The sequence below is a fragment of the Zingiber officinale genome, chromosome 11B, assembly GCF_018446385.1.
Source record: "Zingiber officinale cultivar Zhangliang chromosome 11B, Zo_v1.1, whole genome shotgun sequence".
NCBI lineage: Eukaryota > Viridiplantae > Streptophyta > Magnoliopsida > Zingiberales > Zingiberaceae > Zingiber > Zingiber officinale.
The window spans coordinates 10050726-10070326 of NC_056007.1; the positions used below are offsets into that span (position 1 = coordinate 10050726).

Consider the following 19601-nt stretch of genomic DNA (forward strand, 5'->3'; position numbering starts at 1 on the left):
TTAACCTTTGTTTAAATAACCTAAGAAATAACAAAATGTCATAGTAGACAAAAGAAAAAGTAAAAGAAAAATCATCCTAAAAAATGAAATAAAATCTAAACTAGTTTTTAGAAAAGAAAACTAATCCTAAAATTTAAAATAAATAAAAGAAAAAAAATAAATGACCAAATTTAGAGTTCATCAAAAGACATAGCATAGCATGCTCATACCAAAGGACATGGGATAGTTGTGTCGGCCACTAGAAAGATGATTCTGCCGGGTCTGGACTCTGAATTGACAACAACCGAGTTAGGAGGTCATGGACGACTTGTCATCTTCCTTATTAGTAGTCTTGATTATCCTACTTCAAGATCTAAAAGGGACGCTTATAGCTCATTTTCTTCTCGTCACAGCTTGAAAGAAAACATAATCATATCGGAGGACATAAATTGGTCATATTTGCTGGATGCTCCGGCATCAGACGCCTCAGGTTGAAAAGAACTCGTCCTTGAGTTTATAATTGTATCAGGTGATAGTCTAGCAGGAAGATCATCTGACACCAATTCGGTAAAATCTGTTGGATTTTCACCTATTTATCAAAATTAGTTGAATCCCTATAATCTCCATCAATGTCATTAACAAAACATAATTTGTGTACTATATGTCTCCTTCCACGACTACCATCAATGTATGCCACATAGTGTATCACCAATCCCTCCCTTCGGGTGAAGCCAATCCGGAAATTCCACTTTTGCCACTGCACAAAATAACCACTAATGCAAAAATTTGGACCTTCAGGCTGAAGAATATGTATAGGCTTCATGTCGGTCCTCTCGGATGGGTCTAGTGGCTAGCACATGAAGTGTTGCCCTCTCCTTCCACGACTACCATCAATGTATGCCACATAGTGTATCACCAATCCCTCCCTTCGGGTGAAGCCAATCCGGAAATTCCACTTTTGCCACTGCACAAAATAACCACTAATGCAAAAATTTGGACCTTCAAGCTGAAGAATATGTATAGGCTTCATGTCGGTCCTCTCGGATGGGTCTAGTGGCTAGCACATGAAGTGTTGCCATCATGAAGTCTGGGGTTCGAATCTCGGCAAAGCCGAGGTAAATGTCTCCCTTATGTGCTAGTCATTATTCCAAGGCTAGTAGCCGCGTGATTTACCTCCTCCGTGTTGGCTCTGGGACGGATTGGTGGGGATACTGGGGGCAAACGTATTCGCCTTTTGCCACCATGTATAGACTTCACGTCAATTTGATCACCACCTCTTCTTGTTTCTCCAGTAGTAAAGTTTCTCAAAGGGTCTTCTAGAGGGAGAGGGACTAATTTTCTGTTTTCAAATTCAATAACCACATTATTTTGAATATCCACAAGAACATAAATGCCCCCAATTGAACGTGGTGTATAATCATTCTCCATTGGACAGTCACTCTTAGTTCTACAAACTATTAATGGTTTTGCAAGTCTTCCACTAGGACCATCGCTGTACTAATCAACACACCATGCTTCAACCATTACAAGATCCATATCCTCCACCCCTCTCTTTCTCATTGCCTCCATTAAGGGAAGATTACCTTTTACAATAGCACATTCTGTATATTAACCATAGCACCCATAGGTGGTTGGACGCCAGGAACAACTTCAGATGAGATGGCTTTTCCTCTATGATGGCTACCTACAGTTGATGCATGCACTTCTGATAGTTCAACAATCCAGATGATTCTCCAAGGAGAAAGCTTACTGGGGATGGTAGAAGAGCCTTTAGTTTGGGGCAGTAGTGAAGGTTGAAAAGGAGGGAAGCCATAAGCATCAGCCGGAGCAACAATATTTTTCTTTGGTTCATAGTACAACTTCGATGAACCACATACTACTTCTCACCTCTAGAATTGCTCTAGCAGCTTGAACTGTTGCCATTGCAACATATATTTCAGTAGCAGATAATGGATCAAGAGGAGGTCTTGTCTGATCCCGCATCATAATTGGAAAACTTGCTTTCATTGGTAATTGAAGAGGCTGAAAATTGAGTAATAGTCTCATCTAATGTTAGATAAATTGGGTTGTTGGATGGACGTAGGGCGAGACTAGGGGGACTGAGGCTTTATCGATAGAAGAACCAAGCTGCTGATTGCCATCAGACAAATTGAGCTTTAGATCTTCGATCAGTGCTTCATCCAGGTCTATCTCTTCTTCATCATAAATTGGATCACTAAATATTTCGATCTTGTCGTCGTTGATAGAAATAAAGAAAATAAAGAATAATTATTTATGGATGGTTTTATTGATGAAGTTAAAGGGTTTATTTATACAAATTGTCTAATAATGTAAATATTAAATATGATAAACAATCATACTAATAATAATCGTAGTAGTGAATATAATAAATTTAGAAATATTATCTTTTGTTGTCTATATTTGATTATGATATCAAATATGATAAATCTTGATTGATTGAAATCAATTCGAGATTATTTTTCATAACTGCTCTTTTTGTTGTCATTACCCCCTCCCCCCGACAAACTCAATGAGAGTGCCTTAATGTTGAGTTTAATTGTTAACTTGGTAAAATATTATCTAGATAATGGCTTGGTGAATATATCAGTAATTTAATCTTCTGTAGAGATGTAAGAAATCAAAAGTTGTCGAGTCGCCACACGTTTACGAACAAAATAAAAATCTATCTCCATGCGCTTGGTACAAGCATGAAAGACTGGATTTGATGTGAGATAAGTTGCTCCTATATTATCACACCAGATTTTGGGTGTAGCAGATGGGGAAAAATGTAATTCCGAAAGAAAAGATTATAGCCAAATAATTTCAAATGTCACATTAACGATAAATTTGTATTCAGCTTCAGTGATAGAGTAAGAGACTGTAGATTACTTCTTTAAGAGCCAAGAAATAAGATTTTGTTCAAGAAATATTGCATATCCAGTAGTCGAATGTTTGTCTTCAGGAGATTCGTCCTAATCTACATCACTATAGACATTCAACTCTAGTGATGACTAGTGATATAAAAGAATACCATATAAAATCGTGCCTTTAAAATAATGAAGAATTCTCTTAACACCTTCCCAGTGGTACTTAGTGGGAGAATGCATAAATTGATAGGCACAATTAATTGCAAAAGCAATGTCAGGTCATGTAATGGTGACATATTGTAGAGCACCAATAATACTTCGGTAGATTCGGGGGTCAGCCATTAAAGGAGAGGAAGAAGGAGCTCCTTCAATGATTGGTGTGGAGATAAGATACATGCCATCCATTTTAGCTCGTTGAAGAAGTCTAGTGATATACTTGCTCTAAGAGAGAAGACGCCCTGCAGCACGTGGAAGAAACTCAATGCCAAGGAAAAAATGAGCCTTGTCAAGGTCCCGAATCGGAAACTCTTGATTAAGAAGATGGAGGAGAGAAGAGATGCCTTCTTGATTGCTACAGTTATTAAAATATCATCCACGTAAATTAGAAAAAATATGGTCAATTTTCATTGAATTTATAGAATACCGAAGAGTCAATTTTTGACCTAGAAAAATTCTAAATCTAAAGTCAATTAGATAGACGATGAAACCATGCACAAGGTGCTTGCCGAAGACCATATAAATTTTTTTGAAATTTACAAACATGTGTTGAAAGTTGTTGGTTAGAGCCTGTGAAAGAGGATAGCGTGTGGAAACCAGTGGACATTGAGCATAAATCTCGCTTAAAGGAAGCATACGACGAGGTGTATCATCATCGGAACTACTGGAAGATGAGTAGTCAGATTGATGGGAATTAAGACTAGAGAGCGAAATATTGCAAGATGTTAAGTCTGCAAGATTTGGTGGAGTTGGAGCATAGCCCAAAATTTCATCTTCCCTTGTACTTTGAGTATGTCTTGTTGAAGCAACTTGTGAGAGTTTTGGTATACTATTGGGGAAATCAGAAAAGGGCCTTGATTATTTGAGAGAATGTCTGAGGGAACAATTGTAAATGGAAAGAGAGACTTATCAAAAGTAATATGTCAAGAAATATATATACATCCAGTTGATATATGTAGGTAACGATATCCATGATACAAATTACTGTAACCAAGGAAAATATATTGTTGAGACCGAAGGTTTAACTTATGTTTAGAGTAAATTTGCAACCAAAGATAACATGGAAGAATGAGTAATTCGGAGAGCGATTATAAAGTCTTTCCAAGGGGCTTTTATTTTGAAGTAGTGGAGTAGGCAAACAATTGATAAGGTATACTTAGGTTTGGATAGCGCCATCTTAAAATTTAAACAGAATTGAGGCATAATTAAGAAGAGTTAAGACAGTTTCAATTATATGACGTTGTTTCCTCTTAGTGGATCCATTTTATTCAAGAGTGTGGAGATAAGAAACTCGATGGAGGATGCCTAAAGAGGTAACATGACGATGAAGGGCGTGATACTTCTCTTCAATCAGAATGAAGAGAGCCTATTTTACAATCAAATTAATGCTCAACATGCTTTTAAAAATGACAAAAAATATTAAAAATATCATACTTTCTTTTTATAGAAAAAATCTAAGTAAACTTGCTAAAATTATCAATGAAAATAATATATTAAAAAAATCTTGATTAGATAGAATATGAGCAGGACCCTACACATTAGAGTGAATAATTTCTAAAGAAAAACTAGAGGTGTGAATAGAAGACACACATGGTAATTTATGAGATTTTACTTTCATGCAAGCTTCACATAAATGAGATGAGGAGGCTAAGAAATTGGTAAACCATACTGATTAATGATATTCTGAACAAGACGTAGATATAGATGACAAAAATGTGTGTGCCAAGAGAATTGGTCTGTGTTCTCCAACAAAAGCATTAGTATAGGTTGGTTGAAGATGATAGAGGTCGTCTTTAATGTTTTCTCGGAGTAGAGTGGTTCCTATTATGTGATCCTTCACAAGACAATAATGAGAATGAAATTCAAATAACATACTATTATCAAAAGAAAATTGACACACAGAAAGTAAGATTTTGGTGATAGAAGGAACATGAAGAGGTTGCGCATACAAAAAGTTTAACCACATGAGTGAAAGGATGTGTTTTCAAGGTGAGTAATTTACAAACCTGAGTCATTACCTATTTGTACCATGTCAGGTCTATGATAAGGTGAAACTTCTGTGAAAATATCATACTCTGGTGTAACATGATGAATTTCTCCAGAATTTGGATGTTATCCTGGGTTCTCAAGAGTCGACGAAACTATATTAGGAAATATAGAAATTGAGAATGCTCTAGAATGAGATCACTGATCTGTAGATTGCCAAGAATGTGGTAGTCAATTTGAAGATGCAAATTCTCCTTGTGAAATAGTTAGTTGTCTTAATGCTGCAGGACCACTAACAAAATTTAAGTCAAATCTTTTAGGATATTGAATACCAATATGTCCAACTCTGAGATAAATTTCACATTTTTTTTACTATAAGACCTATCAAATCTTTTAGAATAATGAATACTAGTATGACCAATAATGCGACAAATTTAACATCAGTCTAAATTTTACTTTTGGCCACCTTAATGTTGTTGAATATCTAATATCGAAAATAAATAACTCATCTCTTAATAGTAATAGATATTATTGCAAATATTCGACAGACTTCTATTCATGAAAATAGAAAAGGACTCAATTGGAATGGCTTCTTGGAAGAGTTTTAGGCACACTATTGCTCACAAAGGCTTATTGGAAGAATTTTCGGCAGTTGGAAACAATATTCAGTTCTGGAACCTTGCTGTTCGATGGCTACACACCGTTGTCTGGATATTGTCTTCTTACTGTAAAATAAATAAGAGAAGTTGGCTCTTCGGGCTGTGCTGCTGTGTTGCTGGAAAAAGAGAAGGTAGGTGCTACTATGGGCTGGGAAAAAAACTGTTGTTATTTGCCTGCTTCTGGAAGGAACAGGGAGGAGAAGAACTGCTACTGATGTCCGTTGCTATTTTGGGAAGGAACAACTGATTGCAGAGAACAGACGCTGGAAAGAAAGAAGCAGAGGAGAATAAGAAGAAAGGAGAAGAAATCGTTCCTTATGGTTGAAAATAGAGAAGGAGAAAGATTGCTTGCAATCTACTGAAGCTGATTTAGGAGTTGCTAAATTTGGTTCCAAGAAGAAGAGATCGTTGCTCTTGCTGCTATTAAAGTTGCTTCTAGCAAGAATAGGAAGAAGTAGGGAATGGCTTGCTGCTACTGAATAACTCGGAGAGAAAAGGAGAAAAGAGAGGAAAGAGGAAGAAGGAAAGGATTATGACTCTAGCTCTGATATCATGATAGAAATAAAGAAAATAAAAAATAATTATTTCTGGATGATTTATTGATGAAGCAAAAATATTTATTTATACAAATTGTCTATTTAATAATGGAAATATTAAATATGACATATAATCGTAATAATAATAATCATACTAGTGAATATAATAAATTTAGAAATATTATCTTTTGTTATCGATATTTGATTACGATACCAAATATGATAAATCTTGATTGATTGAAATCAATTCTAGATTATTTTCCATAACTATTATCTTTGTTCATTAGTCATCTGCACCGCCTCTTGAGATTGGATGATTGGGAGAGTCGGACTCATTGTACTTGATGTTGCCGAGGTCCGCATTCTTATGGTTGTCTCCATAGCTACGGGAAGAAGGGGAGACATAGAGGCACTATAGAGCCGGCGTTCTCTCGAAGTTGTAGGTGACAGGGCGGTTGATCCCAAATCTCTCGGAACCAAACATCTGCTTCGATATCTCTTCTTGATTGAAAATTAATGATTTTTCAAAAGGAGAATAAAGTAACTTATGACCTTTTTGATCTTGCACGGTTAGACGTTGGGATAACTTTGTGACTTATCTTTGTAGATCTTCAAGTATCTCGTTTTGAGTACTACGATCACGGTGTGAGACTTTCTAAGGCTACGATCACGGAACCTGCCTTTCACGGCCATGACCATGATCACGATAACCAGCCATTAGATTTAAGGCTCTGATACCAACTGACATAGGGGAAGAAATATCCTAGTGTGATGTTTGAATAGAGGTTGCAAAGAAAGCGTAGGAAGAAAGGAGCTGCCTCAATGTTTAAACAAAAATAATTTTTTATCAAATAAAAACTAACCTCCATATGTTTTTATAAGAACTCTAACCCTTGTTTAAAAAATCTAAAAATAAGAAAAAGTCACACCAGATTAAAAAAAAAAGTAAAAGAAAACTCATCCTAAAAAGGAGGGGATAAAATCTAAACTAATTTTTAGAAAAGAAAACTAATCCTAAAAATTTAAATTAAATAAAAAAAATTAAAAGACCAACTCTAGTGTTCATCAAAAGACATAGCATAATATCCTCATGCCAGGGCCACAGTATGGCCGTGTCGGCCATTAGAAATAAGATTCTGCTTCGTCTGGACTCTGAATAGGGAGCAACCGAGTTAGGAGATCATGAGCTAGTCATCTTCCTTGTTGGTAGTCTCAATCATCCTTCTGTTGGATCGAAAAGCGCTAGAAGGGGGGGGGGGGAGGGGGTGAATAACGCTCGTGGCTATTTCTTCATTTCTAAAAACTCAGAATTATGCAGCGGAATAAAGAAAAGAAACCAACGCAATCGCTAACAAGTTTCTTTTACTTGGTTTGGAGCCAGTGGCGACTCCTACTCCAAGATTCGTGATCGTTGATCGCTTTCGGTGGGCAATCACTATAAGTCTAGAAAATTACACTTGGAAGTACAATATAAAAACAGTACAGAAACTTATACCAACAATTAAGAATAAAGAAATTCGAAGCTTGTGGTTGTCAGTTGTCGGAGCAGCAGTTGCGCGTTGTTGAAGCGTTCTTGATCTTGGCAAATGTTGTTCTCAGTGTTATACTTTGAAGTTGCTAGTCGACCCTCCTTTTATAGCCGAGGTAGACCTGATCTAGATCCACTGATCTCGAGATCAGTCTTTGACTCGACTATGATCGGTCGACCGATCCAGGTGTTCAGTCGACCGAACCCTCTGAACCTGCCCAACTTCTCGTCTACATGCTTTTGCCGCCTGGATAAATCTTCGTTTGGTCGACCGATCCCGCTAATCACGTCGGTCTATCTATTATGATCCACCCAGCTCGACCAGGTCACGACTTATCCTTGGTTCGGTCGACCGATCCCTATGTTCGATCCACGGATCCCTCAATCGAACTCGGTCTGCAGTACTGATGTTCTGTCGATCAATCCAAAGGTTCGATCGATCAATCAAGGTCGAATCTAACCCTGCATAAAATGTTAGTCTCTTACAAAACAAAGTTAGCATATAGCAGATAATATGTAATAAGAAACTTTGACAACATTCGGACTGTCTGGTTTTGACTTCGGATTTCCATTCAGAAATCCTAGGTCAAACCGACGCCTACTGTTCCCTCATCAGGGAACGCGTCCTCACCTACTCCACTCAGAAGAATTTACCTATTGCCAGTTGATCCTCCAGACCAACTGACTTTTGCTCAGCGTCCAAAACTTCCGATCTTCATGCTGGGCGTCCACTCCACGACTCGTCCAGTCTTCCACCTGATTCGCGATACCAGGACTTTCCACCTAGGGTTACCACCCCCTAGGACTTTTGCCCGAAGCCATCGACCCGCCAAGACTTTTGCGGGAAGGAACTACTCCAATTCCGGTAACTAAAAATACTAATCTACTTTCTGTATTTAGGTTTTTAGATGAAGTGGAGCATGGACTTGTATATGCTTTGCTACCATGCCAAAGCGTTGCTCTTGCCATGAACTTTGAGTTACCCTCCGAAGTACAACAGTTGCTATTGGATTTTGATGAGTTGATGCCAAAGAATCTTCTTTCTGGGCTATCGCCTATACGAGATATCTAACATCAGATTGACCTTGTTTTGAAGTCGAGTTTGCCTAATTGGCCAAATTATCGCTTTAGCCCTAAGGAAGCTAAAGAATTACAACATTAGGTGGTGGAGTTGTTGGAAAAGGGAAACATTTGAGAGAGCATGAGCCCTTGTGCAGTTCTTGCCCTACTAGTACCAAAGCAGGATGACTCGTGGTGTATGTGACTTAATAGTAGAGTCATCAACAAAATTATAGTGAAGTACATGTCTCCAATTCCCTGCTTGAACGACATGTTGTATCAGCTATCCAGTTCTAAGGTCTTCTTAAAAATTGACCTTAAAAGTGGATACCACCAGATCAGAATAAAGCCTGGTGATGAATGGAAGATGACATTCAAGACGCAGCATGGGTTATATGAGTGGATGGTCATTTTTTTTGGACTGTCCAATGTGCCCAGCACCTTCATGAAATTTATACATCAGATCTTGTGGCCCTTATGGAAACCTTTGTGGTGGTATATTTTAACGACATCCTCGTTTATAGTCTGACATGGGCATCACACTTCGACCATCTTCATGCTATCTTCGAAAAACTGAAAATAGAGTGCTTATTTGTAAACAAGAAAAAAGTGCTCTTTCTTTACTACATCGGTAACTTTCATCATCTTTATTGTGTCTATTGATAGTATACACCTAGATCAAACAAAGATAGATGCATTCGAGTGGCCTCAACCAATGAATTTTGTTGATATGCTCCTCGACTTGTTATACAAATGGAGAAGCAAGGGAATAAAGGTATTCTATGTACCAGATGAGATTTAAGATGCATGGAAGAATACTTGGGCTGTAGAAAAATGATAGTAAAATTCATCGACAACTTTAAATAATAGAAATGCAGAGGTTGCTAGCCTAAGCACGGGATCCACAAAACATACAGCTAGATCACGATCTATTGTAGAGCATGCAATAGGCTTAGTAAGTTTATAAAGTTATATAAAAGTTTTTTGATTATTAATAAACTTATTTTATTTTATAAAAAAATTGTGTATGCAGACTGATATTTGATTAAGACCTCCTGCTTATTGGAAGGTATTTTGCAATACACATAAAAAAGATGACACTTTTGTCGATGCTCAATTAAAGGCTATAGATATAAAAATATAAACTTTATAACCACTCACATTTAACAATGATTAGATTTATTAATTTTATATTATATTAGATATTAATAATATTTTTTATATAGGATGATATGATTGATCAATTGCTGAGGCGTCTCAGCCTGCTATAGAAGGAGAGGAGTTACAAAATCTATTAGATGATGTACTAAATAATATATATTATGATTATATGATCAAAAACATATTCACATATATCTACAATGGTATGATATTGTCCACTTTGAGCCTAAACCCTCATAGCTTTGCTCTTGGACTCTACCCAAAAGACCTCATTCCAATAGAGACATTTTAAATATTTTTAAACTCATGATCTTTTCAATATCTTTCTAATGTGGGATTTTGATTATATCCCCAACAATCATCCTCTCAAACGAAGGACTACTATTTCCCTCATGGTCTGGTATTCTCTACGAGAATCCATCACCTTGACTTTCTCTGGGCCTTTCCACAAGTATCTGGTTATCCTGACCTATTTCGGGCCTTCCCTGCGAGCATCCAATCACTCTGACCTACTCCGAGCCTCCCCACAAGCATCCGATCACCCTGACCTGCTCTGGGCTACCCTACAAGTATCTAGTCATCCTGACCTACTCCGACCCTCCCCACAAGCATATAGTCACCCTGACCTGCTCCTGGCCTCGCCGCAAGTATTTGATCACATTGACCTGCTCCGAGCTTCCCCCGCAAGAATCTGGTCACCTTGACGTATTTCGGGTCTCTCCGTGAGCATTCAGTCACCCCTGACCTACTCTGGGCCTTCTCCACAAGTATTCGATCACGCTGACTTGCTTCGAGCCTCCCCTGCGAGCATTCGGTTATCTTGACCTGCTCTAGCCTTCCCGTAAGTATCCACATTCAGTCACTTTTAACCTGCTTCAAGCATCTCCGCGAGCATTCAGTCACCTTGACCTGCTCCGAGCCTTCCCCGCTAGTATCCGGTCATCCTAACCTACTTCGGGCTTCCCCGCAAGGATCTATATCTAGTTACTTTTGACCTACTTTTGGCCTCCCCGCAAGCATCCGATCATCCTGACCTGTTTTGGATCTCCCCGTAAGCATTCGGTCACCCTGACCTGCTCCGAGCCCATCCTCAACTTTGTTTAAAGCCACCTCATATGGAATCTGGTCTGGATCATGACTCTAGTATAATTTGTTATGATCGAAAGGATATTTACATATATTCATAATGATATGATATTGTCCACTTTAGGTCTGAGCCCTCATGACTTTACTCTTAGGTCCTACTCAAAAGGCCTCATTCCAATAGAGATATCTTAAATCCTTTAAAACCCATAATCTTTTTCATATCTTTCTAATGTGAGACTTTGATTATATCCCTAACAATGATGTTGTTCGTGGAAGGAAAAAAGAACTCCCTCTATGGTCTTAGCTCTCAAATAAAAGTTGTATATAATCATGTGATGGCTTCTAGGCTCAGGAGTTGTCCCAGTTCTTCATCTACTCAAGTAGAAGAGTTAATATAAGAAAATCTAGAATTGAGAGATCGGGTCGCACAACATTGTACTCGTCTCAGGTGAGTAGTCAACAATTGATTCAAGATCAGGTCAAGACATTGGTAGAGCAACAAATGCAAGAATTCATATCTTGGTGAAGTCTAAATTTTCAAACATTATATGGTTTTAACTCATAGGAGACTTAAGGCTCGAACACTCTTGATAAGTAGCTTATAATAACAACAGTTATTTTGAGGTGAGTTGACATTCAGTTTAATATTTTTAGTTATCACTCATAAAATATGAAAAATGATCCTATTAATTTTAATATTACATGCAACTCTAATTATATTACATTAGTTTAGGAACAATGTAGATAAAAAGGTCAGCATTTGAAAGAACGGGATTTGATACTATACTATATACTTTTATCATAAGGTATGTATTCTTTCTATATATTCTTTTAAAGAAGGTTAAACTTTTGTTGATACATTTTTACATTTTATAATAAATAGTTTTAACTTTAGATTCATATATGAGTATGATTATTTGAAAATAGAAAATGTAATATAATTTGAATCATGTGTTTATTTTTTTCCCATATTGTATTATATTTGCTACAAGATGAGATTGAATGTTGATAAATGTATTAGTTTTCTAGATTTGAGCTAGGATGTAATGAATTTGAATTATATTATTTTTAAATCATGTAGGATGTTTTAAATATTATTTTTTGTTAAACATGAATATTGTTTTTTTTCATACCGTATTATATTTGCTACAAGATGAGATGATGAGATGTAATGATGAAAAATGTATTAGTTTTTGAGATTAGAGTTGGAATGTAATGAATTTGAATTATATTATTTTTAATTCATGTACCATGTTTTAAATATTATTTTTTTATTAAACATAAATGTTATTTTTTTCATATCATATTATATTTGCTACAAGAAGAGATGATAAGATGTAATGATGATAAATGTATTAATTTTTGAGATTTAAGTTGGGACCTAATGAATTTGAATTATATTATTTTTAAATTATGTACGATGTTTTAAATATTATTTTTTTTAAACATGAATATCGTTTTGTTGATAGGATGATTTGTAATGAATTTGAATATATTTGTAAATGTAATAGATTTGAATGCATGCATTATGTATTGTAGAGCTAATGTTGATGTTTAATATTGTTATTGGATATATAGTGTATCCTTGAGTATTTTGAATATAAATAGGTTTGAAATATCTCAATTCAGGGAGGTTTTGTAAAATTTTTAATTAAAATTAGCGATGGCTATATTAGGGTTTAAGGTTGAAATTCTAAACTCTAAATCCCAGCACGCTCAACTTTGAGGAGATAGCAGATGCTGTTCTAAAACAAAACTGATGCCTCCATGCAAACTAACACATACCCTGTCTTCACTTATTGTCACATTCCATCATTTCTCTTCCTAAGTTGACTTTTCAGGCCGGCCTTGGCATCTACATTAGTTCATCCCTTCTCTCTTACCTGGAACTGACCTTGTTCTCCAACTGTGATCAGCTTATCATTAATCTGTTCTGTCAAGACCATTTCTTCCTGCCGGCCTCATCAGTAATGAAATCTTGAGAACTCAGCCCATTCAACAATTTGTACGCTTTCACTTGTCAATTCCCTCCACATTCAAATATTTAAATTAAATTATATTGGACAAATATCAAAGTGCATCTCATCTTACTCCGGTATATTTTACTTTTTCAAAACTATCTTTATTTTTAATATTATTATAATAATTATGAATTCATATCTATTATACTAAACACACTTCAACTTTGATTAACACCAACAAACTATATTATAGCAGCTAATAGCTCATAATTATTATAATATGGAATATCAATATCGGTCCAAAATTATATTATAATAGTACTTCAACTCTAATAACATTGTATTATAGCACCTACAGTTCATAATTCTTATAATATAGACGCTTCGTCTCTAATTAACTTTGATTAATAAAAGTTAACATCATATTATAACAGTTATAAATTATTTTTTATACTATAGTACTAATGACATCATAACGGTTCATGTTCGGAGAAAAAAAAATTTCTTATCCCCCTAATTAACTTAGTAGTTTACCTTTCTTTAGTATAACTTATGAATTGATTGTGAAAGACAAATATGATAGGATTAGTATAATCATCTTTTTATGATAATAAGAGTATAGCTATTATAACTGTATTGCTATAATTAATTAGTAATTATGATATTATAAAACCGTATAACTAGTCTGATTAAACTTTGACATATAAATTATGAAAAATAATAATAACAACCAACTGTCACCTTCCTCTCCCTCTTTAACCCACCTCCCTCCCTCCCTCCCTCCATCGCATCAACTACCCAACTATTCTCTAACCAACTCCATGGAGCACTCGGCCCTCTTCCTCTTCCTCTTCCTCTTCTTCTTCTTTTCCTTGATCGCCGGTGAATCTGATGACGTTCGGAAATCCCTCATCCGTTTTCTTGAGAAACTCTCGCCCAACGACCCCCAGCTCGCTCAGAGATTGGGTTGGAATGCTTCAACTGACCCATGCAACGGTACTGCAGTTGGCTGGAGTAATCTGACATGCATCGACAAGAAAATGGCGGTGCAGACCATTTCGCTGGAGGGGATGGGGCTCAATGGCACGATCGACGCCGGCGAACTCTGCCGTGCGCCGTCGCTCGTCGTGGTGAGACTACAAGACAACTTCATCCGCGGAATTCTGCCGGCGGAGATCTCCAACTGCACCAACCTCATGCACTTGTACCTCGGGAACAACCAGCTCGTCGGCGGCTTGCCTTCCTCTCTCGCCGACCTCGGAAACCTCAAGCTGCTCGACCTCTCCAACAACAACTTCTCCGGGGAGCTACCTGCGGCGCTGTCAAGAATCTCCGGCCTATCAGGCTTCCTCGTGCAAAACAATAACCTTAACGGGTCGATTCCTGGATTCTGGTTCAGAAACTTCGGCGCCGGATACTTCAACGTTTCTTACAACCAATTCGCCGGTCCAATTCCCGAAGGAGCTGAAGATATCGGAAGCGCCGCCTTCTTGGGGAATCAAGGCCTCTGTGGAAGGCCACTTCCTAATGCTTGCTCGCCCCCATCCCCGTCCTCTTCCCCTTCCCCTTCCCCTTCCCCTGATCAAGGGAAGAAGGATCACTGGGGAACTCGCGAAAAGCTCATTCTTTTCTCCGGTTATATCGCTCTTGGTCTGTTCTTGTTGGCTTACGCTGCATACAGAGTCCTCGGCAAGAAGGCGGCTAAAAGGAACAAGAAGATCGTAGCATCGGAAAGTAGCAGTCCGAAAAGTTCATTCACGATGAACAAGACTGTAGCCACCGGATCAGAGCACCCGATTTCGACTGAATCCGCCGCCACGGAGGGGTCCACCTTGGTGGTGCTGAAGAAATCGACAACGACGGCGGCGGAGTTGAAGTTCGAGGAGCTGCTGAAGGCCCCTGCAGAGTTGCTAGGGAGAGGAAGGTTTGGGAGCGTCTACAAAGTGGTGATGGCTGATGGAGCTGCTTTGGCCGTAAAGAGGCTCAAGGATTCCGGCGGTTCGGGGGCGGAGTTTCGGAGGAGGATGGTGAGGGTGGACATGGCGGCGCGGCACCCGAATGTGCTCCCGGCAGTGGCGTTTTACTGCTCGGCGCAGGGGAAGCTCGTGGTCTACGACTTCCAGCAAAATGGGAGCCTCTTGAATCTCCTCCGAGGTAAGATTTCTGTATCAACTCTGGTTCATCGGCGTTTCTTAAACCAACTGCACTGCAACTCTCAGGAAGCAACCGAGCCGGCGGCGGAGCATTTGACTGGAGCTGGAGGCTGAGAGTGGCGGCTGGGATCGCCGAGGGCTTGGCTTTCATGCACAAGGAGCTCGATTCCGAGGGACTCATCGGCCACGGAAACCTCAAGTCCTCTAACATCCTGATGAACGCCGGCATGGACCCCTGTATCAGCGAATACGGCCTAGTGGTCGCTAACGCCGGTGACGGCGCCGACAAAGCCGACGTGTACGGCTTCGGGATCATCCTCCTTGAGCTGCTGACGGGGAAGCCGGTGCAGAACGACCCCCAGGAGCTGGCGAAGTGGGTGAACTCTGTGGTGAGGGAGGAGTGGACGGTGGAGGTGTTCGACAAGAGCATCGTCTCCGGCGCCGGTGCCAGCGAGGAGAGGATGGTGCAGATGCTGCAGGTTGGACTGAGGTGTGTGAATCCGTCTGCGAAAGCCAGGCCAAGCATGGATCAGGTGGCGTCCATGATCAACGCCGTGAGGGAAGAAGACGAGAGGTCGTTGCTGGTCTCTGAATCTGAGTGAGACACAAGAACACAGAATATTCACCATTACATTTATATTCGAACAAAGTAATTACTTTTTATTTTCTTTTTCTTTTCTTATGATTTCTTGAGACTCGGTTAATCTTGAGTCAGGTTTTCGTTTAATTGTTATATCAATCAATAATCCCTTTCTGTGATTGTGATTCTCTCAAGAGAAGTTTACTTCGATCCTTACTTTAATTTCTTAGCAACTGTTTAAATAAGATTAGGGATGATAATAAGATTTAAATTAAATTCTATATCTTTTGTCCTAATATCCATCGTATTAATCTTCAAATCTATATTCATTAAAGGATTTGATATTTTCTATATTAATAAAATTACTAATATATATATATATATATATATATATATCTATCTCGAGAGATACTCCGGACTTTAATTATGGGAAATGGGTGACTGAGTTAAGTCTATAGGGCGATTAGATTTGGTGATTGTTTCTTATAAATAAGGGTGAATATTTAGTTATTTCAATTTATAATTTATTGAATTAATCTAAAATCGATTTAATATTAGTTGAATAAAAATTGTATTAAAATTGAATTAATCGAATTAAATTAAAAATTAATTATTTTATTTACTATCGAATTTATTTAAAAATAATAAAAAAAATTATATAAAATTAATATTAAATTAATAAAATTAATCGAATGCTCATCCCTTAGGCTACGTTTGGTTGGGTGTAATGTAATCTAGCTTGTAATGTAATCAAATTTGTAATGTAATGTAATGTAATCTTGATTACATTACTACGTTTGAAAATGTAATGTATGTAATATTTGATTACAAGAATGATTACATTCTTTTGTTTGGTATTTATTATTTTTTATCAGGAATGTAATTTGTATTATTATAAAATGACAAAAATATCCTACGACTTCTACTGACGGTCGCCGCACTTTTGCCGAAGCTTGCGGCAGCTACCGACCGCCGCCGCCGACCGCCGCCGCCGACCACCGACCATCGTCGCCGGCGGTTGGCGGTGGGGGGCGGGGGCCGACGGTGGACTAAGGGTATATTCGGTATTTAAATTTTGGTGGGACGATGACCTCATAATGTAATCGTATTACATAGTATTTGCTTTGTAATCCAGATTACAAAACTTCACTACATTTTGTAATCCAGATTACATTACATTACAAGTTTAAAAGTGAAACAAATAAAATAATCTGCCTTGTAATATAATCAGGATTACATTACAAGGCAGATTACGCCCTACCAAACGCAGCCTTAGTGATCAAGAAATCGGGTTCGGAGTCCTAAGGTATTTGGAATCGGATTCAGAATTGAAAGGTGTTCGAAATTTGAATCCAATTAAAAGGTGCTCAGGAATTCAATCCGATACCAATGACACTAGACTTTAGAAACCAAGGCTCGGGAAATTAGCACGGAACCAAAAGGCTAGCCATATCGTAATCCAAGAAAGAAGTGAAATTCTGAAAGAACATCAGGTGTAATAATAGTAGCCAATAAATGATTAACATTACCAATTAAGCGTTACAGGATGTTGTGGAGTGGAAAAGTAATAAAGAATACCATCGTTGCAATGGAAGAATTTGAATAATGATATGGTGATAAAAGAGGTCCATTGAGTGTGGGTAAAATGATGAAAGTAATAATTAACGTGGAGATCAAAGTTAAGGAAATCAACGATAAAAGGTCAAATGTTGAGGGGCCAAGTGGATCTTTTCAGCAGTTGTCGATTGGGGATGTATGCCCGATCGACAAAGGGTCGGCCCAAGCGAAGCACCAGTTCAGTCAAGATCATTAGACGACCGTCACAAAATAGAGGAGTGTGCGTATGACCGAAGCATTAGTTCGGTCGGGTGGAAACAAACTATCGAGACCTGTCGCCACGCGGAATAGCAGCCGAGTCTGGCCGAGCGGAGGAGTACTCAACCGTGCGGCTATCTCGCTCAGCCGAGCAGATGGATCACTGACGTTCCTTCGAGCGAGGAGATAGCGCCGCTGACACAAGACATGGTTAATGAGCGGATCATACGACGAAAGCTTCTACTGTCTTGTCAGGGATATGCATACCCTGGTGTCAGAGGTACTTTCCTAACATGTTCTTTCATAGGACAAATTGGAGAACGTGCTCACGATCAATTGGAGAGCGTGCTCACGTCTCGAGAGAAGTGCGCACGTCGCACACTAGGGCACTATTTAAAGGGGCTCCATACACCGACGGAGGTACGCGTTATTCACTATTCACGTCTGTGTCTACTGTTGCTCTATCTTTTTTCTCTTTTCAGTGACTGACTTGAGCATCGGAGGGCCAATACCGGGGACCTCTTTTCTAGCTCCACACTGACATTTCTTGTGTTGCAGAATGGAGCGGAGTCTACATCTAGTCAACACGACAGCCATATCCCAGATTGTCATCTTCACGATTTTTGGGCAGGATCATATTGGCACAGTCTGTAGAAATGTAGTCTGCATCCGAAATGCAAAGATAAAGGACGTTGGATGACTCGCCACGATTACTTTAACAAAGGAGGAGATCGATATGTTGATACAAGTTCGAGAAGTAAAATAGTGGAGCAACAACAGCAACAGGTGCTGGTCGATCGCTAGGTATAGGAGCTCGCAGCCTCAGCAGCGGGTCACTAAGCTGGATATGGAGACCGAGCGGAGCATGTATCCGTTCGAGGACAAAGTAAGAAGCCAACCGGCACATACGGAGACACACCCCACTCACCGATCCCCTTCCATCGAGCACTTTTTCACACTCTAGCAAAGGAGTTAGGTCGAGCAAATAAGGAACAAGGATCCTCCTCGGACGATGCGCCCGTTCGAGACGCGCGTAAAGGGAAAGCACCAAGGAATGATGATTCGCTCGAGCGGATCAATCAATAGTTTTCTCAGGGAATCTTGGGCGATCCCTCTGCCAAAGCACTAAACCCCGTTGATGATCGATGAATACAACAGAATGATCGATCCGAATGACCACCTGACCCAGTTTGACGTGGCCACACTTCATCAGTACACTGACGGGGTGAAGTGTCGGGTCTTCCTCACTACCCTTTCTAGGTTAGCACATCACTGGTTCAAACGAATGCCGATCGACTCGATTTATAGCTTCAAAGACTTCCGAGCGGCATTCTGGCACCACTTCGCCAGCAACCACTACTACCAGAAGACGAGCGTTAATTTATTTTTCTTGAAACAAGGTCCCAAGGAGACACTTTGGGCTTATATCAAGCGCTTCAACCAAGTGGCCATAGATATTCCATCGGTCTCCTTGGAAATATTGGTGAACACTTTCGCCCAGGGGCTCACCGAAGGAGAGTTCTTCTACTCACTCATCCGGAGGCCACCGAAGGACTTTGACCACCTACTCAGAAGGGCTACAGAGTATATAGATATGGAAGAGGCCCAAGCAGCAAGAAGAAAGGAGGCACCAGCCGAGCCCGCAGGAGCACCTGAGCGGCGACTACCAAGCAGCCATCACCACCCATAGGGCCCTGATCGGGAGGAGCGCAGCAAGACCAGGAGGTCCGAACACAGGCCATGCAACATGTATCAGCTAGTCGCCCAAAGGCAGCGAAGGAAAAGGTATGGATGCCAATGTTTTGCTCATTCAATCAGTCGACAACACACAACACGCACGATTACTACGATCTGATGCCAATTGCGAGCTAATCGGCTCCTCGAGGATATTAACGCTGGTCGCCATCACCCAATTGGTATAAGATCCGCTAATCAGTGGGGCGGCGAGATGACGATCGAGCGGCGTCAGCATTAGCCTCAAAGGAGAAATAACACAAGTCTCGTCCGAGCTTCTA

At 39.2% G+C, this 19601-nt stretch overlaps 1 protein-coding gene across 1 annotated transcript; it reads left to right on the forward strand.

Annotated features, from left to right (window-relative positions):
- The first annotated feature begins 13859 nt into the window (after window positions 1-13859).
- Window positions 13860-15824, forward strand: LOC122033764 (probable inactive receptor kinase At2g26730). Its single transcript, XM_042592928.1, has 2 exons — window positions 13860-15192; window positions 15258-15824. The coding sequence occupies exons 1-2, from the start codon at window positions 13860-13862 to the stop codon at window positions 15791-15793; spliced, it is 1869 nt and encodes a 622-aa protein (XP_042448862.1). The 3' UTR covers window positions 15794-15824.
- The last annotated feature ends 3777 nt before the right edge of the window (window positions 15825-19601 follow it).